At 42.0% G+C, this 25,880-nt stretch overlaps 1 protein-coding gene across 1 annotated transcript in view; it reads right to left on the bottom strand.

The window, feature by feature from the left end:
• Positions 1-25,880, bottom strand: part of LOC144792295 (coiled-coil domain-containing protein 157-like) — a 218,081-nt gene that overhangs the window by 100,122 nt on the left and 92,079 nt on the right. The window contains exons 4-5 of the mRNA XM_078667242.1: positions 24,429-24,619; positions 746-922 (exon numbers count right to left, since the gene is read on the bottom strand). Coding sequence (XP_078523368.1) covers positions 746-922; positions 24,429-24,619 — 368 coding nt within the window. The remainder of the gene's footprint in view (positions 1-745; positions 923-24,428; positions 24,620-25,880) is intronic.

The raw sequence follows: 25,880 nt of genomic DNA, 5'->3' as shown, positions 1-25,880 counted from the left end.
ATACTGTGACAACAACACTGACCTATGGTCCTCAATCGTGCTACCCATGGCAAGGCCAGAAGATGTCTGCTCCCCATTACAATCTTATCTGAATGACCGCCTATCGACTACACAGCAACGGGAGAAGTGGACGGAAAAAGGCTACACAAGAAATGAAGTGCTGAGGGGTCAGATTTGTGGGACTGGCAACTCTGTATATGGTTATCGCCTGAGTAAAACTTGGATTAATATGTCCTAGGAGCGATGCATGCCAACAGCTGTAAACTACGTTTTCAATGTCTTTCAACATCATCACATTTCAAAGGTTGTTTCATAAATGTACTCTACAACTATCTTTCATGCTAACATTGATCTCATTAATTGATGCAATGCAATGTTCGGTTTATTATCTTGTGAACATTAAGTACATATTTTAGAGACACATGCATTAAAACATTAGTATGATTCAGGAATGTTATATTATTATGATTCAGGAAAAGGACTTTGTCGATAAAAGGAAATCTAAGACTGATTAGAAACTATTACAGTAATTGTGTCGATAACTGGTTTACACACAATAGAGACTTGATGGTAGGAAATCTCTTAAAAGCGATCTTTCCCCAGAACCTAGCTGCATCCTCACCCACTGCCCAGTTTAAAAGGATTTTTCACACTGTCTCTAGATGATCTTGGACACAAATAGCTTGTTCCAGTAGCTATCTGTGAATAATCACATGAAGCTCCATTCATGAATGTGTGCACTCACCCGTTGTTGCTTTAGTTGGGTTTCAGCCTGCAGCTTGCTTGTTTCTGCCATGCTCAGCTGCTCCTCCAACTGGGTCTTTTCCTCCTCTACCTCGCTCATGGTAGTTCTCAGTTCCTCACATTCTTGGTCCAAGCAGTCAAGTTGTTTCAGGAGAGCTTTTTGTTTGGTTTGTAGAGACTGCAATGATATTAACAGATAAAGAAAAATACAGAACAACTAAACTATCACGGTGGTCAACATCACCAAGAACCTTCTACTTTAAGAGACATAGAGAAAGCTTGTGAGGTAGAGCATTTGAGGACTTCGCTTTATATGGGTTACTTGCTAAAAATATCTGGAAAACAGATATCCAAAACAAAAAATGAAGAACGTATTTTTTTTAGAAAATGAACACTGGAAATATTGTAATGCAGTTCAGTATGGTTATCGTGGCAAAATGCATAGTTTCTGAAGAACCCTGACAGAAGAGGTTGAGAGGTAAGGGAACACACTAGATTTACAACAAAAAAATATTGAGAAAGTTACCTCCATATTGCCAGGTTCATTGTAATTATACTGTGACTCATGGTTTATATGCAAGGGTGTGTCCACGGAAATTTGACAAAATATGGGGGGCATGGCTGGAAACAGATTGAGGTTACACTATATCGAACCTGGTATGTGGACACAGTCAACCACAATGTTATATGGTTCTCCTATGTTACGCAATGATCCAGACTTCTGTAGAGATAGATGGATCTTTATTTAGCAGAAACATGGATTTATATATTGTCCTATTGAGGAGTCTGTAACAATGGTTGTTCTTTTTATTGTGTTATATTTTTGAAAATAAAAACAAACCTTGAAAAAAGAATACTGCTGACTGTGCAATTTTTTAACTGCCAGTTCACAGTTAGATTGTCATTGACAACTCTGGTTAGCTCCTCATTTAGTAATTTACCTTTCCAGTCAGCTCATGATTGTCAGTTGCTAGCAAGTTATCAGTCAGCTTATCGTCATTTTCTAGAACACACATTATGACAACTTATTCTTGTCCATCCACATTGAACGTTTTCCAGAAACCAGAGGGGCATACATCTCCAAAAATGTGTAAGGACATCCTTGAGGTTTAAGTTTCTTGGCTGACCTGACCTAGTAATAAAATAACTTATCATTATAGCTCCCTGCTGAAATGGTTCTATAGTTCAACCATTGAAATCTGTATGAAACCACTATATGTGGAGAGGTTATCAAGGAATAAAGTTTTAGTTGGTACACCCTCTTCATCAAACTGTGATAAATGTGAGTTGGTGTAGCTTCATAGCCTTCTTCAGGAAGATGTGCTTTCTCTGAAACAGTCTCATGTAGTTATTCAAATAAAGAATCCTTCTTTGTTAGAAATGTCAGAGTTTAGATGTACACTTCTGTCCTAAGCAGCGATTGAGTAGGAAGCCTGGACAAACTATTTCACGAAGAAAATGAACAAGCATTTACAATGCAATAGGTCTCGCAGCATTAAAGTTTGAGTTATTGGCATTGTGTATGACAATGCGTTGCATAAAATTTTTAGCAAACTTTGAATTAGTGAGCAGTGAGAGTGTGTGCAAGAGTATGCTGTTTTTGAAAGCAGTGTGGTAGAGAGTGCAGGAATTTGGGTGACCTGAGCAATGTGGATGATGCACCTCACGCACAGGGCTGACGCAGTTATTATTCACACAGCTCTGATGGTGCACCTTAGGCACGGGCACACAGCTGTTATTATTCACACAGCTCTGATGATGCACCTCACGCACAGGCTCACAGTTGTTATTCACACAGCTCTGATGATGCACCTCACGCACGGGGCTGACGCAGTTATTATTACACAGGTCTGATGATGCACCTCAGGCACGGGCTCACAGCTGTTATTATTCACACAGCTCTGATGATGCACCTTAGGCACGGGCTCACAGCTGTTATTATTCACACAGCTCTGATGATGCACCTCACGCACGGGGCCGACGCAGTTATCATTCACACAGCTCTGATGATGCACCTTAGGCACGGGCTCACAGCTGTTATTATTCACACAGCTCTGATGCACCTCACGCACGGGGCTCACTTCAGGACTTCAGAGGGCATAAAGGGCGGTGCGGCACATCAGGTGCGGGAGATGTAGCCAGGCAAAGGCTGCTGAGGAAGAGAGCAGTCATAGGCGCGTGGCGGAGACGCCGTCGCCGTGAGCGTGCGCGCGACCAAATCCGCACGTGGCCAGCTCTTGTCGCTCCCTCTCCCATTCACAATGCTGGGCGCGTGGCCAGCTCTTGTCAGGTTTGTCGGCTGAAACGATTGCTATAGTTCTCTGGCGAGAACGCGCTTCGCGCGTCTCTAAGCCGAGACCTAAAAATGGTCTGTTGGTATCAGGCTTGTCAGAAACAAATTGTTTAAGGCGGATGCACCTAAAAAACAGAAGTAAATCCTCTTGTAACTTGAAGAAGTTACAGCGATCAGCGGGGACAAAGGAAATGCCCTTGCTGAGGAGTGAGATTTTGTCTGAGGACAAGGTGTATTTGGACAAATCGGACCCCCTACTATCCCGGTGCCTTCTGGGCATCCCCCACTGACGTCTTGATTGATGCAGTATTACCATCTCAGGTAGTTTTGTAGTCCCCTACCGGTTCATCTATCATCTACCACAATCATTTACTTGTCTCCAGGGCCTCAATTCTCATTTTTCCTTTTCCCTCTCTCCTCTCTGTACAGCACTATATTGAAATCATTAACCATTGTACTGATGATGACCTGGAATTGAACAGGTCGAAACGTCGTTGAGTTTTCAGTGCAAACCGTGGCGTAATGTGGTCAATTCAGTCCAAATCAAAATACCTACTTTGTATATATCTGATTTGTATCAATGACCACACAATTACTTGCTTTATTTGTTTTTCGCCATTCACTGTTTTCTCACTCCTTTGTCACTGCGCCGTTCACCGACACTAGCAAGTTCAGTGCACACTTGTATGTTATGGTTACCTTCTGTAAAATTGTACTGTAGTGCTGATACAACTACTTACAAATAATAATCTATACTCGATGAAACTTTCTCGTTGTCTCCCTTTCAATAGACATATATTTTGAAAAACAGGGGACCCCTACGCGAAAATAGATTTGCTATAGGTAGGGCAAAAGCAGTTTTGAAAAAGGAATTATAGCAAACAATTTTTGAAAAAATGCCAAGACCTCTCATGCACATACTCGTGTGTATAGCTACGACATTCACACATTCTTATATATCTATAATCACAAAGAGATGTATATTTTTTGTTTTTTAAGAATATTTTATTTTTATTTTATAACAGTAGTTGTCTGAGTATTTTTAGTGTCCTCTATAGGCTCTTTGGATAGATAATTCCAGTATAAAAAATTAGTATTTCATTTGATCAAGGTATACACAATTACAAAAAAACTTGAAAAATATAGAAACACATATCACATAAACCAACAAAGACAAATCGGTCAGTAGTCTATTGTAGTGGGCAAAAGCGGTGAGTATTGGCACTACGCGCGTTTCGGCATTCTGCCTTCATCAGGTGACCGTCATTCACGTGTATACTGTACAGGACAACAAAAACTTATATTAGATAATACGTTATCGCTATGTAGATAGTAGAAAGGTTCGTTTGGAGATCCTCATAGAATAATGCGTCGTTTTAAAAGATGGTTATACTGGGAATATAAAATTATGGGACCCAGTCTATAGTCCAGATGCTTGTTCCGATGTACTTTATTTCCCCTTTCTGTATTCTCTTTCCCAGAAGACCTATGCTCAGAGGTCCCCGAGTTGGAACATTATCTTATCTTAGATGTACTGAGAATCTTGAAAACGTCATGATTGGGAGACCGGCAAATCTAGTTTGTTGTCTCTTCTGTTTCTTATTGAAGATGAAGAAGGATAGTTTCGCCGTATTTTAAATAGAAGATGACGTGCATCAATTAGTTGTGATGAATACCCCGTGCTTCGTGTTGCCGGGTAGTATGCTTTGGCCAGATCTCCCCTCGACGTGCCGGTGGTTCAAGAACCAAACCACCGGTCTCCCAATCATGACGTTTTCAAGATTCTCAGTACATCTAAGATAAGATAATGTTCCAACTCGGGGACCTCTGAGCATAGGTCTTCTGGGAAAGAGAATACAGAAAGGGGAAATAAAGTACATCGGAACAAGCATCTGGACTATAGACTGGGTCCCATAATTTTATATTCCCAGTATAACCATCTTTTAAAACGACGCATTATTCTATGAGGATCTCCAAACGAACCTTTCTACTATCTACATAGCGATAACGTATTATCTAATATAAGTTTTTGTTGTCCTGTACAGTATACACGTGAATGACGGTCACCTGATGAAGGCAGAATGCCGAAACGCGCGTAGTGCCAATACTCACCGCTTTTGCCCACTACAATAGACTACTGACCGATTTGTCTTTGTTGGTTTATGTGATATGTGTTTCTATATTTTTCAAGTTTTTTTGTAATTGTGTATACCTTGATCAAATGAAATACTAATTTTTTATACTGGAATTATCTATCCAAAGAGCCTATAGAGGACACTAAAAATACTCAGACAACTACTGTTATAAAATAAAAATAAAATATTCTTAAAAAACAAAAAATATACATCTCTTTGTGATTATAGATATATAAGAATGTGTGAATGTCGTAGCTATACACACGAGTATGTGCATGAGAGGTCTTGGCATTTTTTCAAAAATTGTTTGCTATAATTCCTTTTTCCCTTTCAATAGACACCTGGGCCCAATTCATGAAGGCACTTACATGTAGTAAAGTTACATGTGAAGAGTCTCCACACTCATGAGGGAGTCACCTCATTTGTGTAGGGATCTCCGCACAGCGGACTGCAGAGAGTACGTCGTGCAGAGATTTGACCCCGAGTGCGCAGATTCCGCCATGAGTGTGGAGACTCTGAACTTGTAACTTTACTACACGTAAGTACCTTCGTGAATTGGGCCCTTTGACTTTAAAGATAGATAATATGCAAGTAATTTGGAATGAAGGAAGCTTCTTAGAGAGCTGCAGCCATAGAAGATTCAATTGATACTTCGAAAGTTAAGGTGAACAAAAATGAGGCAGAAATAAAGACCAATACAAAATGAATTAAGATGTTAAGAGAAAGGTAAGAAGGACTGAAGTGAAGATGATTAGCCTGAAGCGACACAAACTTCCCCTGGAAATATCATAGAACGTTTTTAAGAAACTTACTCAATGATCCTAATGCTCTGAGAGCACACACACTCTGCTAAGAGAAGACAAGTAATAAAGGTTGATAGAGAGAAAGGGTACACTGGGTATGAGGGTGCTAAAATATCTGACACTGGCTTCAGTGTTGGAGTGGAAGAATGACAGGCAACAGTTCACAACAGATTTACTAAGATAACTGTCCAAAAATCATCACATATTACATTATATATGCATGCATTCATAAAACAAGGTATTCCAATATTTGTTTTCAAGTCCAGGAGAATAAAATGTGTAAGTGAGTAAGTCCATAACAGACCTCACTATGCTAATAACTTTGGCACAGTTTGACGAATCTATACAAAATATTCATTTCAGCTGCAGTCCAGAAAGTTTCGTGAAATGAGGGCAGAGAAAAGTGGGGGTGGGGGTCGAGGGGGGTGGGGGGGGTCCCAAATCATGTTTTCTCCATGCAATTACCCATAGGAGTTTTAGTCACAACTAAAGTCTGAACCGCTAAACGAAATTACACCAAATTTGGAAGAAAGCTGCATCTTGGTCCTCAAAGAATGGTTGTTGTAATTATGAGTAAATCTGTTAGGTTGTTTTAGAGTTATTAAAGAAAAAAATCTTGCATGTATATCTAGAGACGCAGAACCACGGCGGTGGCCAAAAACTGAAAGAAAAGTGCCTGCCAACTTGTCAATCGGGACAAGGTTCGCGGAGGGGGTAAATTAGAAATAGGATATAGGGCTGAGGATAGCGGTATTATGACCCCATGGGACTGATCTAGGGGGTATGTGAGGGACCCCCGCATGGCCTAGAAAATGCCCAAAACTGAGTTTCTTTGGGTGGGTGCTGATCCAATGGCGGCACTCAACACAGACCCTGTGTTATTATGCAACAAATCCGTGAATCCAGATTCAAATTATTTTTTTAAATGCACCCACTCACAGACTCACTATCACTTTTTTACACTCCCACACAACCACTCACACATCCATACACCCACACACACACCCATAATCACTCACAAACCCTCTCACACACCAAAACAGTCACTGATACATCGACTCACAGACCTGTAGAACCATTCACACATCCACTCACAGACCCACAAAGGCACTCCCACACCCACTCCTAAACCCATACAGACACTCCCACGCCCCCCCATGTGAATCCGTGACAGATCCGCGGGTCCAGATTACAATTAAAAAACAATACACCCACTCATAGACCCACTCACACACTCTCTCACACCCCCAAACAACGACTCATACACCCATACACCCAATCACACACCCATGCAGTTATCTCAAGTAACTATAACTTGTGCCCTAAGGGAGTTATAACTTGCGCCCTCACCATGCACTGCTAATTATTTCAAATATCACTCATTAAGTTTTTTATGACATCATTGATAATATCATTCAACATTTGCAGTGAAATTATTGATGAGAAAACTGTGCATGGTGGGACGCGAGTTATAGTTACTTTAGGGCACAAGTTATAGTGACTTGAGGTAACTATAACTGCTGAATTTCTATGGTTTTGTGTGTGTAAACTCTAAACCGAACTGTAATGTCCCTGTAACCTTTGGTTTTCTTTTGTGAATTTCTACCTTTTTTTAAGTCTATTTCCCAACTATAAGGTCCCTGTAACAATTTTTTTTCAGTGATAAAAAATAAAATATATATATATATATATATATATATATATATATATATACACAGACACACACACATATATATATATACACATAACATTACCCATACAGCCCTTTTCCACTACCCATCAGTAAAACCTAACATTTACTTTACCATCCCTTAACCCTAAAATTACCCTTACCATTGTTTCCCACTAACCATCGTATAACCCTAAAATGTCTCTTACCACCCTTTACCACTACCCAGCCCTGAACCCTAAAATATCCCTAACCACATTTTACCACTACTGCACATTAAATGTAGCTTTACTGTTATTTGTAATATAAATATATATATTACCCAAAAAACGACTGAATGGAATTACACAAATTCAACAGAAAGCTAGATTTTGGTCCACAGATTGTGCTTTTTGTGATTTGATGTAAATCCGTTCAGTAAGTTTTGAGAAATGAAAGGACAAGTATAATTATATATCTGGACGGTTGGGTCCGTGAGAGTGAGCGCCAATTTAAAAATAGAGCATTCTGATTGGCCCAGGGAGCTTTATTATACTTGGGCCATCTCGCTCCTGTTGGAGTCAGACTTCAGCAGGAGTAAACGCTCTGATTGGCTACCAGCAACATGAGAAAAATGTTGCTAGCAACCATTACAGGACTCTGGGACTTAGTCCCCTGTCCTGAAGTTAAAAATTAATAAAAGCAGTAATCCAGTTGGATCAAAAAAGGAAAAAAATGTTGGGCAGGCAGCATTTATAAAGCTTATGCCCCGGGTAAGCCACCCTGGGGGCTGTATTCATAAAGGAGAGGGGGTCTGTGCTGCCCCCCTCCCTGAGCCCCCAGAGGCCCTGGGGACCACACCTGAAATTTGTTTCAATGGGGTGGGAGTCCAGGTGCCCCCTCCCGAGCCTCCAAAGGCAGATCAAAATATTCCTCCCACCCGTAGGAAGCAGCATTAGTAGCTGCTCCCTGAGGGCGGGAGCAATGCTGGCTCCTGCTACATGTGGGAAACTGGCTGGGGCTGCGGGGCCTTAGCGCTCCCTCCGTGGCCCCCAATGAGAGTATGGTGGGTGCCTTGGGTGGGCAGCAAGACACCCACCTTTTACAAATGTGGGCCCCATGGGTTGGGGTCCCGGGTGTCTATAACGGTTTCCTTATATAAATGCACAGCCCTGGTAGATGGGGTCCTCAGGGCATAAAGAGGCTTTGGGAGGCTGGACGTGCACCCCATCCCCTTTTTTAGATATTTGTATTGCCCTGAGGGATTGGGTCCCCAAGGCCCAAAGCTTGGGAAGGGGGTGCAGTACCCCACCGCTTAATTTAAATAAGTGGTCCTGGGGAGGGGGGCGGGAGCTAATAATGGCTTAGATGGAGGGGCCCTCTCCCCTTTATTTTTGCAAATGGCCTTGGGGGATGAGGTTCCCAAAGTCTAACAAGGCTCAGGGAAGGGGCAGTGTGCCCCACTTTTATTTAAATAACTGGCCCTGAGGGATAGGGTCCCCAGAGTCTTACAAGGCTCTGGAATTTGGTCCCCCTCCCCTTTTAACTTATATGCAATACCCAGGGGGATGGGGTCCCCTGGGCCCAAAGAGTCTTGGGAAAGGTGTGTCGTGTATCCCCCTTACCCTGTAATAAAAAAGCCCTCGGGGGTGGGGTCGCCAGGGCCTATGCCCAAATCCCCGCCGCACACAGCCAAACGTTATGTGCAGTGTGGGGTTGGCTGCCTTTGGTGAGGTTAATGTTTAGGGGAAACAATGGTTCTGTTGTGGCCAAACGGTCCAATAGAAAGTGACCAAGTGGGGGACACTATGTTGGGATTGGAGACAATTAGTTAAAAAAATTCAAGGGAGCGGTAAATATACAGAGGGACATGTAGTTCAATTTATGACTGTTATTTATGTTCAAGACAATAGTATTCAGGTGCTCACACAGGTAAGTGACAACAAGCATGTTTGCACACACATCGTAATTTGGCTGGCGGTGTCTTGCAGACACCGCCACCAAATTGCGGTCAACACCCCGCGGATCAGCGGCGGACGGACCTGCCGTCCGCCGCTGATCCCACCGCCATCATGATCTGGCGGGGGGTGTTTTCAGGGTCCGCAGCGGTGAATCCGCATCCTCCGGGCCGGCGGTGGCTTCCACCGGCCCGGAGGATGCGGATTCTCCGCAATCATAATCGACCCCATAGTGTCCCCCACAAGGTCACTTTCTATTGGACGTTTTGGCCACAACAGTACCATTCTTCCCCTAAACATGATATCACCCCAGGTTCACATATCGGGGTACCCATGTTTCTCTTAAATATTTGGAGAGGTTGGCTGCATGTGAGGTGTTGGTTACAGGTCCTGCAGCCAACCCCCGCTGAGCACATTCAAAGGCTGTGTTCAGCGGTGCGGCACATCAGGTGCTGGAGATGTAGCCAGGCAAAGGCTGCTGAGGAAGAGAGCAGTCATCGACGCGTGGCGGAGATGCCGTCGCCGTGAGCGTGCGCGCGACCAAATCCGCACGTGGCCAGCTCTTGTCGCTCCCTCTCCCATTCACAATGCTGGGCGCGTGGCCAGCTCTTGTCAGGTTTGTCGGCTGAAACGATTGCTATAGTTCTCTGGCGAGAACGCGCTTCGCGCCTCACTAAGCCGAGACCTAAAAATGGTCTGTTGGTATCAGGCTTGTCAGAAACAAATTGTTTAAGGCGGATGCACCTAAAAAACAGAAGTAAACCCTCTTGTAACTTGAAGAAGTTACAGCGATCGGCGGGGACAAAGGAAATGCCCTTGCTGAGGAGTGAGATTTTGTCTGAGGACAAGGTGTATTTGGACAAATCGGACCCCCTACTATCCCGGTGCCTTCTGGGCATCCCCCACTGACGTCTTGATTGATGCAGTATTACCATCTCGGGTAGTTTTTTTGTCCCCTACCGGTTCATCTATCATCTACCACTATCATTTACTTGTCTCCAGGGCCTCAATTCTCATTTTTCCTTTTCCCTCTCTCCTCTCTGTACAGCACTATATTGAAATCATTAACCATTGTACTGATGATGACCTGGAATTGAACAGGTCGAAACGCCGTTGAGTTTTCAGTGCAAACCGTGGCGTAATGTGGTCAATTCAGTCCAAATCAAAATACCTACTTTGTATATATCTGATTTGTATCAATGACCACACAATTACTTGCTTTATTTGTTTTTCGCCATTCACTGTTTTCTCACTCCTTTGTCACTGCGCCGTTCACCGTCACTAGCACGTTCAGTGCACACTTGTATGTTATGGTTACCTTCTGTAAAATTGTACTGTAGTGCTGATACAACTACTTACAAATAATAATCTATACTCGATGAAACTTTCTCGTTGTCTCCCTTTCAATAGACACCTGGGCCCAATTCATGAAGGCACTTACATGTAGTAAAGTTACATGTGAAGAGTCTCCACACTCATGAGGGAGTCACCTCATTTGTGTAGGATCTCCGCACAGCGGACTGCAGAGAGTCCGTCGTGCAGAGATTTGACCCCGAGTGCGCAGATTCCGCCATGAGTGTGGAGACTCTGAACTTGTAACTTTACTACACGTAAGTACCTTCGTGAATTGGGCCCTTTGACTTTAAAGATAGATAATATGCAAGTAATTTGGAATGAAGGAAGCTTCTTAGAGAGCTGCAGCCATAGAAGATTCAATTGATACTCCGAAAGTTAAGGTGAACAAAAATGAGGCAGAAATAAAGACCAATACAAAATGAATTAAGATGTTAAGAGAAAGCTAAGAAGGACTAAAGTGAAGATGATTAGCCTGAAGCGACACAAACTTCCCCTGGAAATATTCATAGAACATTTTTAAGAAACTTACTCAATGATCCTAATGCTCTGAGAGCACACACACTCTGCTAAGAGAAGACAAGTAATAAAGGTTGTTAGAGAGAAAGGGTACACTGGGTATGAGGGTGCTAAAATATCTGACACTGGCTTCAGTGTTGGAGTGGAAGAATGACAGGCAACAGTTCACAACAGATTTACTAAGATGACTGTCCAAAAATCATCACATATTACATTATATATACATGCATTCATAAAACAAGGTATTTCAATATTTGTTTTCAAGTCCAGGAGAATAAAATGTGTAAGTGAGTAAGTCCATAACAGACCTCACTATGCTAATAACTTTGGCACAGTTTGACGAATCTATACAGAATATTCATTTCAGCTGCAGTCCAGAAAGTTTCGTGAAATGAGGGCAGAGAAAAGTGGGGTGGGGGTCGAGGGGGGGGGGGATCCCAAATCATGTTTTCTCCATGCAATTACCCATAGGAGTTTTAGTCACAACTACAGTCTGAACCGCTAAACGAAATTACACCAAATTTGGCAGAAAGCTGCATCTTGGTCCTAAAAGAATGGTTGTTGTAATTATGTGTAAATCTGTTAGGTAGTTTTAGAGTTATTAAAGAAAAAAATCTTGCATGTATATCTAGAGACGCAGAACCACGGCGGTGGCCAAAAACTGAGAGAAAAGTGCCTGCCAACTTGTCAATCGGGACAAGGTTCGCGGAGGGGGTAAATTAGAAATAGGATATAGGGCTGAGGATAGAGGTATTATGACCCCATGGGACTGATCTAGGGGGTAGGTGAGGGACCCCCGCATGGCCTAGAAAATGCCCAAAACTGAGTTTCTTTGGGTGGGTGCTGATCTAATGGCGACATTCAACACAGACCCTGTCTTAATATGCAACAAATCCGTGAATCCAGATTCCAATTGTTTTTAAATGCACCCACTCACAGACTCACTATCACTTTTTTACACTCCCACACAACCACTCACACATCCATACACCCACACACACACCCATAATCACTCACAAACCCTCTCACACACCAAAACAGTCACTGATACATCGAATCACAGACCTGTAGAACCATTCACACATCCACTCACAGACCCACAAAGGCACTCCCACACCCACTCCTAAACCCATACAGACACTCCCACGCCCCCCATGTGAATCCGTGACAGATCCGCGGGTCCAGATTACAATTAAAAAACAATACACCCACTCATAGACCCACTCACACACTCTCTCACACCCCCAAACAACGACTCATACACCCATACACCCAATCACACACCCATGCAGTTATCTCAAGTAACTATAACTTGTGCCCTAAGGGAATTATAACTTGCGCCCTCACCATGCACTGCTAATTATTTCACATATCACTCATTAAGTTTTCTATGACATCATTGATAATATCATTCAACATTTGCAGGGAAATTATTGATGAGAAAACTGTGCATGGTGGGACGCAAGTTATAGTTACCTTAGGGCACAAGTTATAGTGACTTGAGGTAACTATAACTGCTGAATTTATATGGTTTTGTGTGTGTAAACTCGGAACCGAACTGTAATGTCCCTGCAACCTTTGGTTTTCTTTTGTGAATTTCTACTTTTTTTTAAGTCTATTTCCCAACTATAATGTCCTTGTAACAATTTTTTTTCAGTGAAAAAAAATAAAATATATATATATACACACACATATATATGTACACATAACATTACCCATATAGACCTTTTCCACTACCCATCAGTAAAACCTAACATTTACTTTACCATCCCTTAACCCTAAAATTACCCTTACCATTGTTTCCCACTACCCATCGTATAACCCTAAAATGTCTCTTACCACCCTTTACCACTACCCAGCCATGAACCCTAAAATATCCCTAACCACATTTTACCACTACTGCACATTAAATGTAGCTTTACTGTTATTTGTAATATAAATATATATATTACCCAAAAAACTACTGAATGGAATTACACAAATTCAACAGGAAGCTAGATTTTGGTCCACACATTGTGCTTTTTGTGATTTGATGTAAATCCGTTCAGTAGGTTTTGAGAAATGAAAGGACAAGTATAATTATATAACTGGACGGTTGGGTCCGCGAGAGTGAGCGCCAATTTAAAAATAGAGCATTCTGATTGGCCCAGGGAGCTTTATTATCCTTGGGCCATCTCGCTCCTGTTGAAGTCAGACTTCAGCAGGAGTGAACGCTCTGATTGGCTACCAGCAACATGAGAAAAATGTTGCTAGCAGCCATTACGGGACTCTGGGACTTAGTCCCCTGCCCTGAAGTTAAAAATTAATAAAAGCAGTAATCCAGTTGGATCAAAAAAGGAAAAAATGTTGGGCAGGCAGCATTTATAAAGCTTATGCCCCGGGTAAGCCACCCTGGGGGCTGTATTCATAAAGGAGAGGGGGTCTGTGCTGCCCCCCTCCCTGAGCCCCCAGAGGCCCTGGGGACCACACCTGAAATTTGTTGCAATGGGGTGGGAGTCCAGGTGCCCCCTCCCGAGCCTCCAAAGGCAGATCAAAATATTCCTCCCACCCGTAGGAAGCAGCATTAGTAGTCCCTGAGGGTGGGAGCAATGCTGGCTCCTGCTACATGCGGGAAACTGGCTGGGGCTGCGGGGCCTTAGCGCTCCCTCCGTGGCCCCCAATGAGAGTATGGTGGGTGCCTTGGGTGGGCAGCAAGACACCCACCTTTTACAAATGTGGGCCCCATGGGTTGGGGTCCCGGGGGTCTATAACGGTTTCCTTATAAAAATGCACAGCCCTGGTAGATGGGGTCCTCGGGGCATAAAGGGGCATAAAGAGGCTTTGGGAGGCTGGACGTGCACCCCATCCCTGAGGGATTGGGTCCCCCAAGGCCCAAAGCTTGGGAAGGGGGTGCAGTACCCCACCGCTTTATTTAAATAAGTGGTACTGGGGAGGGGGGCGGGAGCTAATAATGGCTTAGATGGAGGGCCCTCTCCCCTTTATTTTTGCAAATGGCCTTGGGGGATGAGGTCCCCAAAGTCTAACAAGGCTCAGGGAAGGGGCAGTGTGCCCCCCTTTTATTTAAATAAGTGGCCCTGAGGGATAGGGTCCCCAGAGTCTTACAAGGCTCTGGAAGGTGGTCCCCCTCCCCTTTTAACTTATATGCAATACCCAGGGGGATGGGGTTCCCAGGGCCTAAAGAGTCTTGGGAAAGGTGTGTCGTGTATCCCCCTTACCCTGTAATAAAAAGGCCCTGGGGGGTGGGGTCGCCAGGGCCTATGCCCAAATCCCCGCCGCGCACAGCCAAAGGTTATGTGCAGTTTGGGGTTGGCTGCCTTTGGTGAGGTTAATGTTTAGGGGAAACAATGGTTCTGTTGTGGCCAAACGGTCCAATAGAAAGTGACCAAGTGGGGGACACTATGTTGGGATTGGAGACAATTAGTTAAAAAAATTCAAGGGAGCGGTAAATATACAGAGGGACATGTAGTTCAATTTATGACTGTTATTTATGTTCAAGACAATAGTATTCAGGTGCTCACACAGGTAAGTGACAACAAGCATGTTTGCACACACATCGTAATTTGGCTGGCGGTGTCTTGCAGACACCGCCACCAAATTGCGGTCAACACCCCGCGGATCAGCGGCGGACGGACCTGCCGTCCGCCGCTGATCCCACCGCCATCATGATCTGGCGGGGGTGTTTTCAGGGTCTGCGGCGGTGAATCCGCATCCTCTGGGCCAGCGGTGGCTTCCACCGGCCCGGAGGATGCGGATTCACCGCAATCATAATCGACCCCATAGTGTCCCCCACAAGGTCACTTTTTATTGGACCTTTTGGCCACAACAGTACCATTCTTCCCCTAAACATGATATCACCCCAGGTTCACATATCGGGGTACCCATGTTTCTCTTAAATATTTGGTGAGGTTGGCTGCATGTGAGGTGTTGGTTACAGGTCCTGAAGCCAACCCCCGCTGAGCACATTCAAAGGCTGTGTTCAGCGGGGTTGGATTTATATATCATAATTAAATATTACTTTAATTGCATGGCCACCCTCCCCAAGCCTTATTAGGCCCCCTCAGTCCCATTCATCAGGGCCAAACCCCATAATAAAAGTGGAAGGGGCTGAGTAGCCCCTCTCCCCACGCCTTATTAGGCTAGGGAACCCCATCGCCAGGACCGCAAGTCAATATAACAGGGAAGGGTGCTGTGTGGATCCCCCCTGCCCAAGCCTTATTAGGCCCCGGGACCCATCCCTGGGCCAAAATCCATAAAAAAAGGGGGAAAGGGGGCTGCATATCCCCCCTACCCGAACCTTATTACAGCCTAGGGCCCATGACATTAAAAAGGGAGGGGGACAGAGTGAGTGGAGAGAAAAATTGAGTCATCACTCTTCTCTCTAAGAAGTCGGGCCAATCCATAATTGCGGCTGAACATGACACTGGTGGAAGATGGTTACTTACATGATTAACCAATGGGGTGGAGGAACTATATGTTATGAATATTTATGTCCCTAATGCAAATGATCCTACCTTCTGGCATGCAATTACCAAAATAAATTAAGATATTCCACATGGCTCTAAAATTATTGTAGAAGTAGATTTTAACCTTTCTTTATACCCTATTGTAGATAGACACTCAGCGTTTAAATTTAGACCTCCCAGGGCACACCAAGAATTGCCTAATATGTGCACTTCACATAATCTTCTAGATGCCTGAAGACTTCATAACCCTACGGGCAGTGATTTCACATTCTTCGCATCTCCTCACTCAAGCTTGTCTCGCATGGATTACCTTCTTGTCAACGCCTCCCATCTTAAAAATATTTTGGATACTATATTCCGCCTAATAGTTACTTCTGATCGTGCAGTGATATCATTGTCTATTCTTAGCCTCACAAAAAACAAAAGGGAGCCGAAACTGGTGCTTAAATACGGAGATTTCAGACAATTATGCTGACATTGTGGATTTTAACAGTGAGATCAACTGTTTTTTCAGAGAAAACGAACAATCGGTTGACTCTCCGATAATACTGTGGGATGCGTTCAAATGTGCCGGGGGGGGGGGTCAAATAATTAAAACATGTCTAAAAAGAATAGCAATATTTATAGAACCCTTCAATCCCTGGGAGACTAAATTAAACTAAAAGAAAAGTTATACAGACATTATAGCAACAACCCTCTCCTCCAAGACATAAAACAGTTGAAGTACTCAATCAACTCCATAGTCAGTAAAAGCGCCTAACTTGGGGTTCACAGCCAATAATCTCGTCAACTGGTGTTACGTAACAGAGTTAGTAAATCACTAGCAACTATGCTCAAATTTGGCAATACCAATACTTCGTAAATTACTCATATTATGGATAAGGGTGGTTCGGAAAAATTTGGCACCCAGGAGATCCTTGAAGTATTTAGTGATTTCTATAAAGATCTGTATACCCTGCAAAAGACCTGTGTTAAATCGGTTTGTCAGACGTTTCTTGATTCATTTCCCATGTCTACAGAATGGAAAGACGACTAATTGAATTTAGGATAACCAATTGAAATGGAGGAGATTATCAAAGCAATCAAAGCCACCTGCTAAGGGAAAGCTCCTGGTCTGATGGTTATCCCATCGCCTTTTAAACGATCTTTACCTCGCTCATAAAGTATATTGAAAATATTTTTGACCATTACGTTTTGTCCGGTAAGGTCTCAGGAACGGCCACTGAGGCTACCACAGTGGTCATACCCAAGAAAGGTAAAGATCATTTGGATTTAAAACAAAATTGCCCTATTTCCTTATTGAACATGGAGGCAAAAACTCTGTGCCAAAATACTAGTAAATAGACTGGAAAGTCACATTCCTAAACTCCTCCAAAACTAGCAGGCGGGCTTTGTCAAAGGTAGACTTGCAAGGGGTAACATTTGTACTTTCTGTCACATCTTAGAGAAAGCTCGTCTCTCTCCAGAACCGACAGCGTCAATTTCTTTTGACGCAGAGAAGGCATTTGACAATGTGTCTTGACCTTTTTTAAATGTGGTTCTAGAATCACATAACCTCGGTACCCCTTTTATTAACAGGGTCGTGGCACTCTATGCCAACCCCAAAGCTAATATTAGAATTATTGGCACAGCCTCCCCCTTTTTTGACCTCCACCGAGGAACGAGATAAGGATGTCCCCTCTCACTCTTTCTTCTATCCATTAACCAATTACTTAGGCTTCTTAATGCAGACCCGGGTAGCAAAGGACTCAAATTCAGTGCACACACATTCAAGATGGTTGCATACGTAGACGATGTCCTCATCTTCCCTGAAGATGTCGAATCGGCAATCCCTTCTATAATTAACATTACACATGAATCTTCAATAGTCTCTGGCTATACCCTCAATAAAGACAAAACTGACGTGTTCCCCTTAAATCCACTTTGCCTGGCTTCTGAGGTAGGTGACTCGCGCCTTAAATGGCATCTCACACATCTAAAATATTTGGGAATTTGGTTTTGCAGGGACTTTAAAGACATTGTACTTTTTACTGAATCTCACACTATCAACAAAGTGAAAGATCTCTTATTGGCCTGGTTACCCAAATATATTGCTGGTGTGGTAGGCTACAGACACTTCCCTCTCGGAACCTTCGCTCTGCTCACCTCTCACTTATTACCATCACCGTATTCAAACGAGTACGACAGGGTGGCCGCAGATTTGCTACACTCGCCCCTAGACTGAGGAACTCCTTCCCGCTGGAGATCCGCTCCTGCACTGACCTATTGCAATTTAGGAAGTCCCTTATAACGCGGCTATTTGCACAAGCCTATAACTAAAGTTGTCTGCTGATAATCTCTGAGCCTTTCTTAGCGCCATGAAACTACCCGGTGTATGTGCGCTTTATAAATCATTATTAACATTAACATAACACTTAGATGATTACCTCAACAGTTCATTTCCTATTTTCCATGCTCCCTCTGAATCTTTCCTTGTCTTTCTTCCAAGAAATTTACAAAGTCACCTCTAGATTTCTACGGAGTGACAAGAGGGCACAGATCTCCTAAAATTCTCTCAGGAAAACGCTCACTTTACAGGGTTGTAATCTTCCGAACTGGAAACTATATCATACAGCATTTTTAGCTTCCAGATTGCCCCAATACTCCACCGTGGATATATATATTGAGCGAGAACTGTGCTCTCCTTTTAATACAGCCTCTCTTGTCACAATGTCGAAATTCACACCAATACACTCTGAACGTATTATTTCTGATATGGCTCATGCACTAAGAAGCCTTGATAGGTGTTTTGCAACACCCATTTATAAAAACAGATAGACATCATTATTGCTCAACTCTAAGCTCATTACTGATATTGAGCCCAGTAACGCTTCTGAATGGGCTTCCAAAGGTATCGGATTAGGTAGAGACCTTTACGACACCAATCACGACTCGCTTCCCTTCTGTAACATATCAAGGAAATACAATCTCAATACTATAAACTTTTACATATTTTTAAAACTCAAAGTTAAAATATCTTAACCTACCCTCTCTATGAACTCTGCACTAGTCACACATCTAGGCCCCTGCAATGTTGGGGGCACATAGTGCCCAAAAAGGAAAATATTTTTTCTCTTCTTCCCTCCCCCCAGCCTATGATTACCTGTGCCAAACGGTCAAAACACTTCGAAGAAGTAGTCTATCAACACATCTCTTCTGATACTTGCCATTTGATTGGGAAATCCACTGTATGCCATAAAATTGCTCCATAACTCATTCAATCGAAAGTTTTCACAATGAACCTTTTACACTTTTGAGATATGGACACCTGCTGGAACTGTAATCTAGAACCTGGCAACTACCAACATATGTTCTTTAAATGCACATTTTTAGATTCATGTGGGATGCCTATACAGAAACAGAAGTCTATAATTGTTAATACTCCCACTAACCTTTCGTTACCTATGATTATGCTTTGCCCCTGGGCCGCACAATTTCCTCTGCCTCTTAATATTATGGACTTAGCACTGCTGGATTTTCTATTAACTATTTCAGTTAAAGTCATACTTTCTGAATGGAAATCTTTTCAACACTTATCTTACCACATGTGGTTGGCCTGGGTGTCATATCTTTGAGGAGCAGATTCACTTCTCTTGAGTAAACAATTTACGCCTCCCATTGCTAGCATGGTCTGGCACTCCTTGGATAACTATATGGATATAAGTTCTCAGGGCCTGGTGGCTCAACATCCTTTTGGACCTCCTTCCCAAGATTTCTCCTTATGTAGATGAAGCAGATATCCCTTCACTGCAAACCCTTCCTTTCTTATTACTGTACACTTCAAAATCATGCTTTTCTAGTGTATTTCAAGAACAACCATCTCTACAACCTTTTATCCGAAAGAGGAAAGCAAAAGCAGGAATTCAATAGCCACCACCACATTCAAAAATTATAACTATATAATTAATTCTAACCATCACAGTAGATACCTCACTATATAAATATCTGTATAAAAACATTGATCAAAATCTCAATATCTCTATAAGAATGCATATTAATTATTCGCTGATATCTTTAAATTTCACCAATATGCGCGATGAAGCTGATAGTCGCGATGTCCCTGCGATGGTACACAGGCGGCAGCACCGCGATTATCGCGTGCAATGAAAATATTTTATTTTGGGCACGTAACTGGTTTTACTAACACCACCATTGCTCTGACCCCTTATTAGCTTTTTTCCGAAATTTTCAACCCCGGGAACCATTACCGATAGATAAAATGGCAGTCGCAACTTTCTGTTCAGGTTGCGTCACACCAATCAGAGCATTCCCGTTGGCGCATGCATTCGCGATTTATCGCAAAACCACAGTGAAAGATCCATGGGCAGAGATATCACTATCATTTTAAACTTAAATTTATCAACAACTACTGAACGGATGTACACTCAATCAGCAAAAGGCACTTCCTTGAACCAACATCTACCACCCTACCTAATTTGGTGCAAGTCCGTTCAGTGGTTCAGGATCTAGGTGTGGCTTAAGGTTTCTATGGGAAATACCATTACAACGCAACCTTATTTCTTGCACCAAATTCTCGGGCCCCACTGCACGGACCACCTCCAAATTTTCCATAACAATAATACCCACCTTGACACTTTTGGGGGAAAATATCGTGAAGATTGGTCAAACAACACCGATGTTTTAGCCAGTAGTAATAATATTATAAAAGCGCTTGCATGGCAAAGACATAAGTGGTATAGGCTGCATGGTAAAGTATTTGGTTGTAAATGTTGCGTTGTAAGGCTGTTTCCTATCTACTGAAGTATTTCACTGTGTACTGTGTTGATTATACAATGAATAAGTGTTGGTTTCTCATTCAAGGCTATTTGATAAAATGTAGGTGAGAAGGTGTGTCAAACCTTGCAGGTATCTTAGAACATATTTTGAGATTGATTAGGAGATTGGTGGGAATGACCTTGCTACTTGAGAAGAATAGTGCTCATCTGGATTTGGGAGTCACCATCCACCTCTTGTTAGTCAAAGGATGCATTGTTTTATCATGAACCGTTGCTAGTGGAAGCTAAACCTAAAGTTGTTTGTATATTAATTAGGGCCTATTTTCTAAGTTCTCATGAGACAACCTAATCCCTCGATCATGATTAATTTTCAATTAATGAGTCCCAGAGCTATGGTATATGTAAATCAATGCCATGCAAAATTCGGTTAAGACTGGAGTCTCATTGTATATGAAAATAAGGATAGTTTGACAACTGTTATACAGTTGTGCAATTATGCTCTAAAAATGTTAAGTTTACTAACAAGAATATAAATCAAAACAGAACACAGCCAAATAAACACTTGAAACCCAGTATAACATCACAAACTTTATACCATGTTTTGGCACGCCCACTGCTTTGACCCTTAATAGAGTGTGAATCTTAAAAACATATATATGATCAAGAAAACTGAAACCACAGATTTGGAAATTACAATTTGCACACATTAGATAAAAAAAATTATAAAAAAAGAGCAATTTAGAGTAACAGAAGAATCGTTAAAGAGTGCTTTAAAACATAAGAGATAAGTATTCATGCAAATGTATACAATAGTAATACATAGAAAAACTTAGCCTAGTGTCATTAAAGAGTGTTATAGGGAAATAATATGGAATAGAAATGTTGGTGGTATTACTACTAAAAACGTGCTAGAAGATTGAAATTTAGATAAAGATATTAGAAATGATATAGGTTTTGAAAATGTTGAAACTCATTTTAGATCTTTTAAGAAAAACGTGAACTTTCATAAGATTAATGAAATTTGCAGTAATCAAGCATATCTAGGCATAAGTAATGCGTTATGATGATAGTATATGAATATAAATACTGATTTATGAAAGTTATTATGAATTTATATAATTCAGTAATAATCGCAAATGCATGGATGAAGTAAATGTGACGTCAAGTTAAAAGCTTCGTGTTAGGACATGTCTAGCGTTAACCTTTACTCTAAATTCTTAACAATGGCTTAGCGACTGAATAATGTTGCATTTTCGTATTCCAAACTGTGAATTTCATGTTCTCTGCATAATTCCATTTCCATGGGAATGGTAAAACCATGAACTGAATTACCTACAACGCTGTATATTGCTGTTATGCTTCTCTTTGACAGCCGATGTAGACTTGTGAATCTTTCCGTTCTTATGGCGAAAATGGGAAACTTTGCTGATGTTTCTATTCTTTAGATGGCCCAATGTGCATCCTGGACTGGTGATGGTCTTTCGATGGTGGTGAGACACCACTTGACACAGACATTTCATTATGAATTTATAAAAGAAGAACCCCCTGAAATGGGCATAACACTCAAATTATTTTTGGCTGAACGCACATAATTTATTTTGCTTATGGGTTGCGACCCACTTGATTGGTTGGTCTGAGCACTTGATTTTTTTTCTTATGGAGTGCACAGCATACTCTATTCTTTCATCTATTTCCTATTCAGACTAAACTCTGAGGATTTTCAAAATTATTTACCTTTCTTGCCGAAATTTAACTAGAACTATCCTCCTTTTTTAGTTTTTTGGACAATGCCCATAAGAGACTTTCAAATGTCTTTTCTCTAGGTCAAAGTAGGTTATTGATGTAAGTCCATCCTACTAAATTATGGGTGGCAGGAGTTTGAGACGCTGTAGGTTGATTTCAGCTACTTCTGCACAAATGCTAAGTGCTCTTATTAAAACTGTTACATCTCTAACTGAAATGCTAAAGATATTGCTTATACTAATGAATTTTGATTCTTTAATACAATAATTTCAAACTCTAAATTCGATTGAGACTTTCATTTATGTCTGTTTCTTCACTGAAACTGTACATTGGGTAAGGATTCAGTTCAAAGAGAGAAAGTGATGGTTGTGTTCGGGTAATTTTAGAATCACCCCTCCTATTGTCAGAAAAAGATGAATCGAGGAAGGATGTATGCCTTTTCGGTTATGGATCAGGATTATGAGGTATAGAACTACATGGGAGATCACTATACTTGTAGGAGGGCCCTTTAAATATATTTCCAATTATGGCAGAGGCAGACGCAGCCACTTTGTGACCCCTCTCATGTCTTTTTAGGCATCAGTCTCGTAACAGTGCCAACCCCTTCCAACAAGTCTGGACAATATTTCCTGGGTTCTTCTCTCAAATCATGCACCTGAAGGTTGCTACACTGCTACACAACCAGCTCTTGGCTCCTCATGGTCACACTTGCTATGTTATTTATTTCCTAGGCTATGAATTATTTAGGTTTTGACCGTCCTTTAGTACTAATTGCTTAGGAAACTGAACATACACACAATAGACAAATGATTCTGGGTGACCAAACAGCCACTGGGGATTTTTGGGATGGGGATGGAGGAGATGGAAGGGGTGGAGATGGGTTTATTGGCCTGATGTACTATTCCCATTCGCAAACTAGGGACGTGCAATTGGCAGACCGATTGGTTTTGCATTATATTTGTGATGCTATCCATGTAGAGATAGTTTGCATTGAAAATTATACATTCACAGTAAATTGCACATTGGCCTGCCTGATGTATACTAATTAGGTGGATTGCAGTTTTCAACCCTTTGTGATGGGCTGCAAGTGTAAGGATGGAGGCCTGAATGGAACAGCAAACCTTTGTCCATTCATTTACATTCTCAAACATGAAACATGTTTTTCTAAAGCAACCCATTTCCATAAAAAAAAAATTCTTTTGCGAAGACATCAAGGAGAGCAAGCATTGGCCCCTAGATCCCTCACACCCTGCGCCCCACAATGCAAACATCATGATTACCAAAGGAGAAGATATCCCACGGGGACAGCTTCCCCTGTGCAAATCAGACACCATCCCCTTTGAGGTGTCAGTATGTAATCAACTATAAATACATTCCTCTCAGGACGACAGGAGGGCGATGCCCTTTTCACACACCCCTATTTAGGATTTGGCCAGGTTTGCAAAAGACCTCTTACAAGCTGGAAGGGCTTTTCTAACACGTAAAAAGGGTCTTGTGTAATTTGTGGTCTCAAGCCCTGTCTGATTTTGTGAATTGCAGGCTTTGCAACAAAAAGATACCTTTATACATATGGCTTTATGTTTTGAGAGTTTTTCATTAGGCAGAAGGATAGCTCATAATGTGAATGGATGCAAAGTACCAAATTAGCTCTAACCGACAATGTCAATAGTAAGAGAATAATACAATTATTCCTCTGCTGAGTCTGGTACACAGCTGTTATTCAGTTTATGGCTGTGTGAATAGAAAATCAACATATGTTTTAAAATTCTACTAAAAGCCCGAGAATGTTCTCTCTCAACTTTCTCTTTCTCAAGACATGCACAGCAGATACCCTGGCATTATGACACAGCTATGGCTTATACCTCCTCTTGTCAGAGTACAGCCTGCCTATGGGTACTTCCTGTGTATGTCTAGTCATTCTGTGTGTTTTTAAATTGTGACATTGCCTACACTGGACGTCATGGCTATATGGCACAGTAATATGTAGCTTTTACCTCCTCATGCCTGAGCTGACTCTCTCCACGGGCCCTCTCCTTCTCCAGCTCGGTGTTTACACTGCGTAGTTCCTGGCTTGTAATACGCAACTGGTTCGTGAGGAGTTTCACTTGCTCCTCTAGGGCAGTCACTTCACTCTTATCCACCAATTTGGTCTTCATTTCCATCAACAGTTTCTCCTTGGTCAGCTCTACAAAAATTAACCAAAATATGTTACTCATCCTGAAAGCAGACACCTCTCTATAGAGAGGATGGTCACTCACCATTAAAACTGTGTGTCGGTGATACAAAATGAGGACAGACACCAGAAGCAAACATTACAGAACAATTAGGAATATAAAATCTTGTGGCAGATGAGAAGCACCAGGTTAACTAAGAGTAGCTGTTTCCATGCCAACACAAGAGCCACCATTTTTATTTAATAACTCTTCTTCTGAAGCACTGCTATAGTCTAAGACTTCTGGTGGTATGAACAGAAAATTACATTAGGAGATGACAGATGTATCAAGATGTGATAATGTCACATATAATCAATGATCACATGTAGGTTTCCCTGTAAGATCCTATTATTTTACCTAGCATCTGTTAGTCTCCAATAATACTGCCTGCTCTCAGGTAAGAGTGATTTCTATCAAACAGGGTGAAGTGAATTCCTAAAACGTGGCCAAGTTAGGCATACAATATGTTTATTTAAAATGCATTACCAAATCATGAAAAGATTTTCTTCCTGTTCTTCCTCCTACCCTGATTTCCAGACCTTTCTGGTAAGAAACATTGCATTGAGTGACTATTTTGGGGCATTTATAAGATGTGCAAGACAAACTAACAAGTCTGTTGAGGGTTGGCCTTGGAATGAGCAATAACGTCATCTTGAAATTGGCAGCCACATGGGGCGCTGGGGATTGGGCCGCTGCCGGGAACAAAAAAAGACATTTGAAGAAAAAATCATTCAAAATGGAAGGGAATTCGTACAACCTTAGACGCTGAAACATCTACCTCTGTTGGTCACACACTGTTGTGAACAATGTTACTTAAAGTACCATATATTAGAGTTCAACTAGCGTTATGCCTGCTCATGCACCAATAGAAATTAATTTGAAGCTTCTCCAGCAAGAGCACTATGACTAACGAACAAGTTACTTACCTTCGGTAACGCTTTTTCTGGTAGATACTATATCTGCCTGTAGATTCCTCACCTTGTGAATATCCCCCTGCGTCAGCAACATTCGGAAATTCTTTTTGTAGCTTCGCGCCGACGTGTCCACACTTCTAGACCAGGAAATCCTAGAGGATAGAGCGTGCAAAATGACCTTCCCTCCTCACCTCGGAATCCAAGCAGTAATGCTTCGCGAATGTGTGGAGGTAAGACCAAGTTGCCGCTCTTCAAATATCCTCAACAGGCACACCTCTAGCCAACGCTGAGGTTGATGATTTAGCTCTCGTAGAATGAG

Source organism: Lissotriton helveticus, chromosome 11 (genome assembly GCF_964261635.1).
Source record: "Lissotriton helveticus chromosome 11, aLisHel1.1, whole genome shotgun sequence".
In the NCBI taxonomy this organism is placed as follows: Eukaryota; Metazoa; Chordata; class Amphibia; order Caudata; family Salamandridae; genus Lissotriton; species Lissotriton helveticus.
This window is presented reverse-complemented; position numbering and strand designations above follow the sequence as displayed.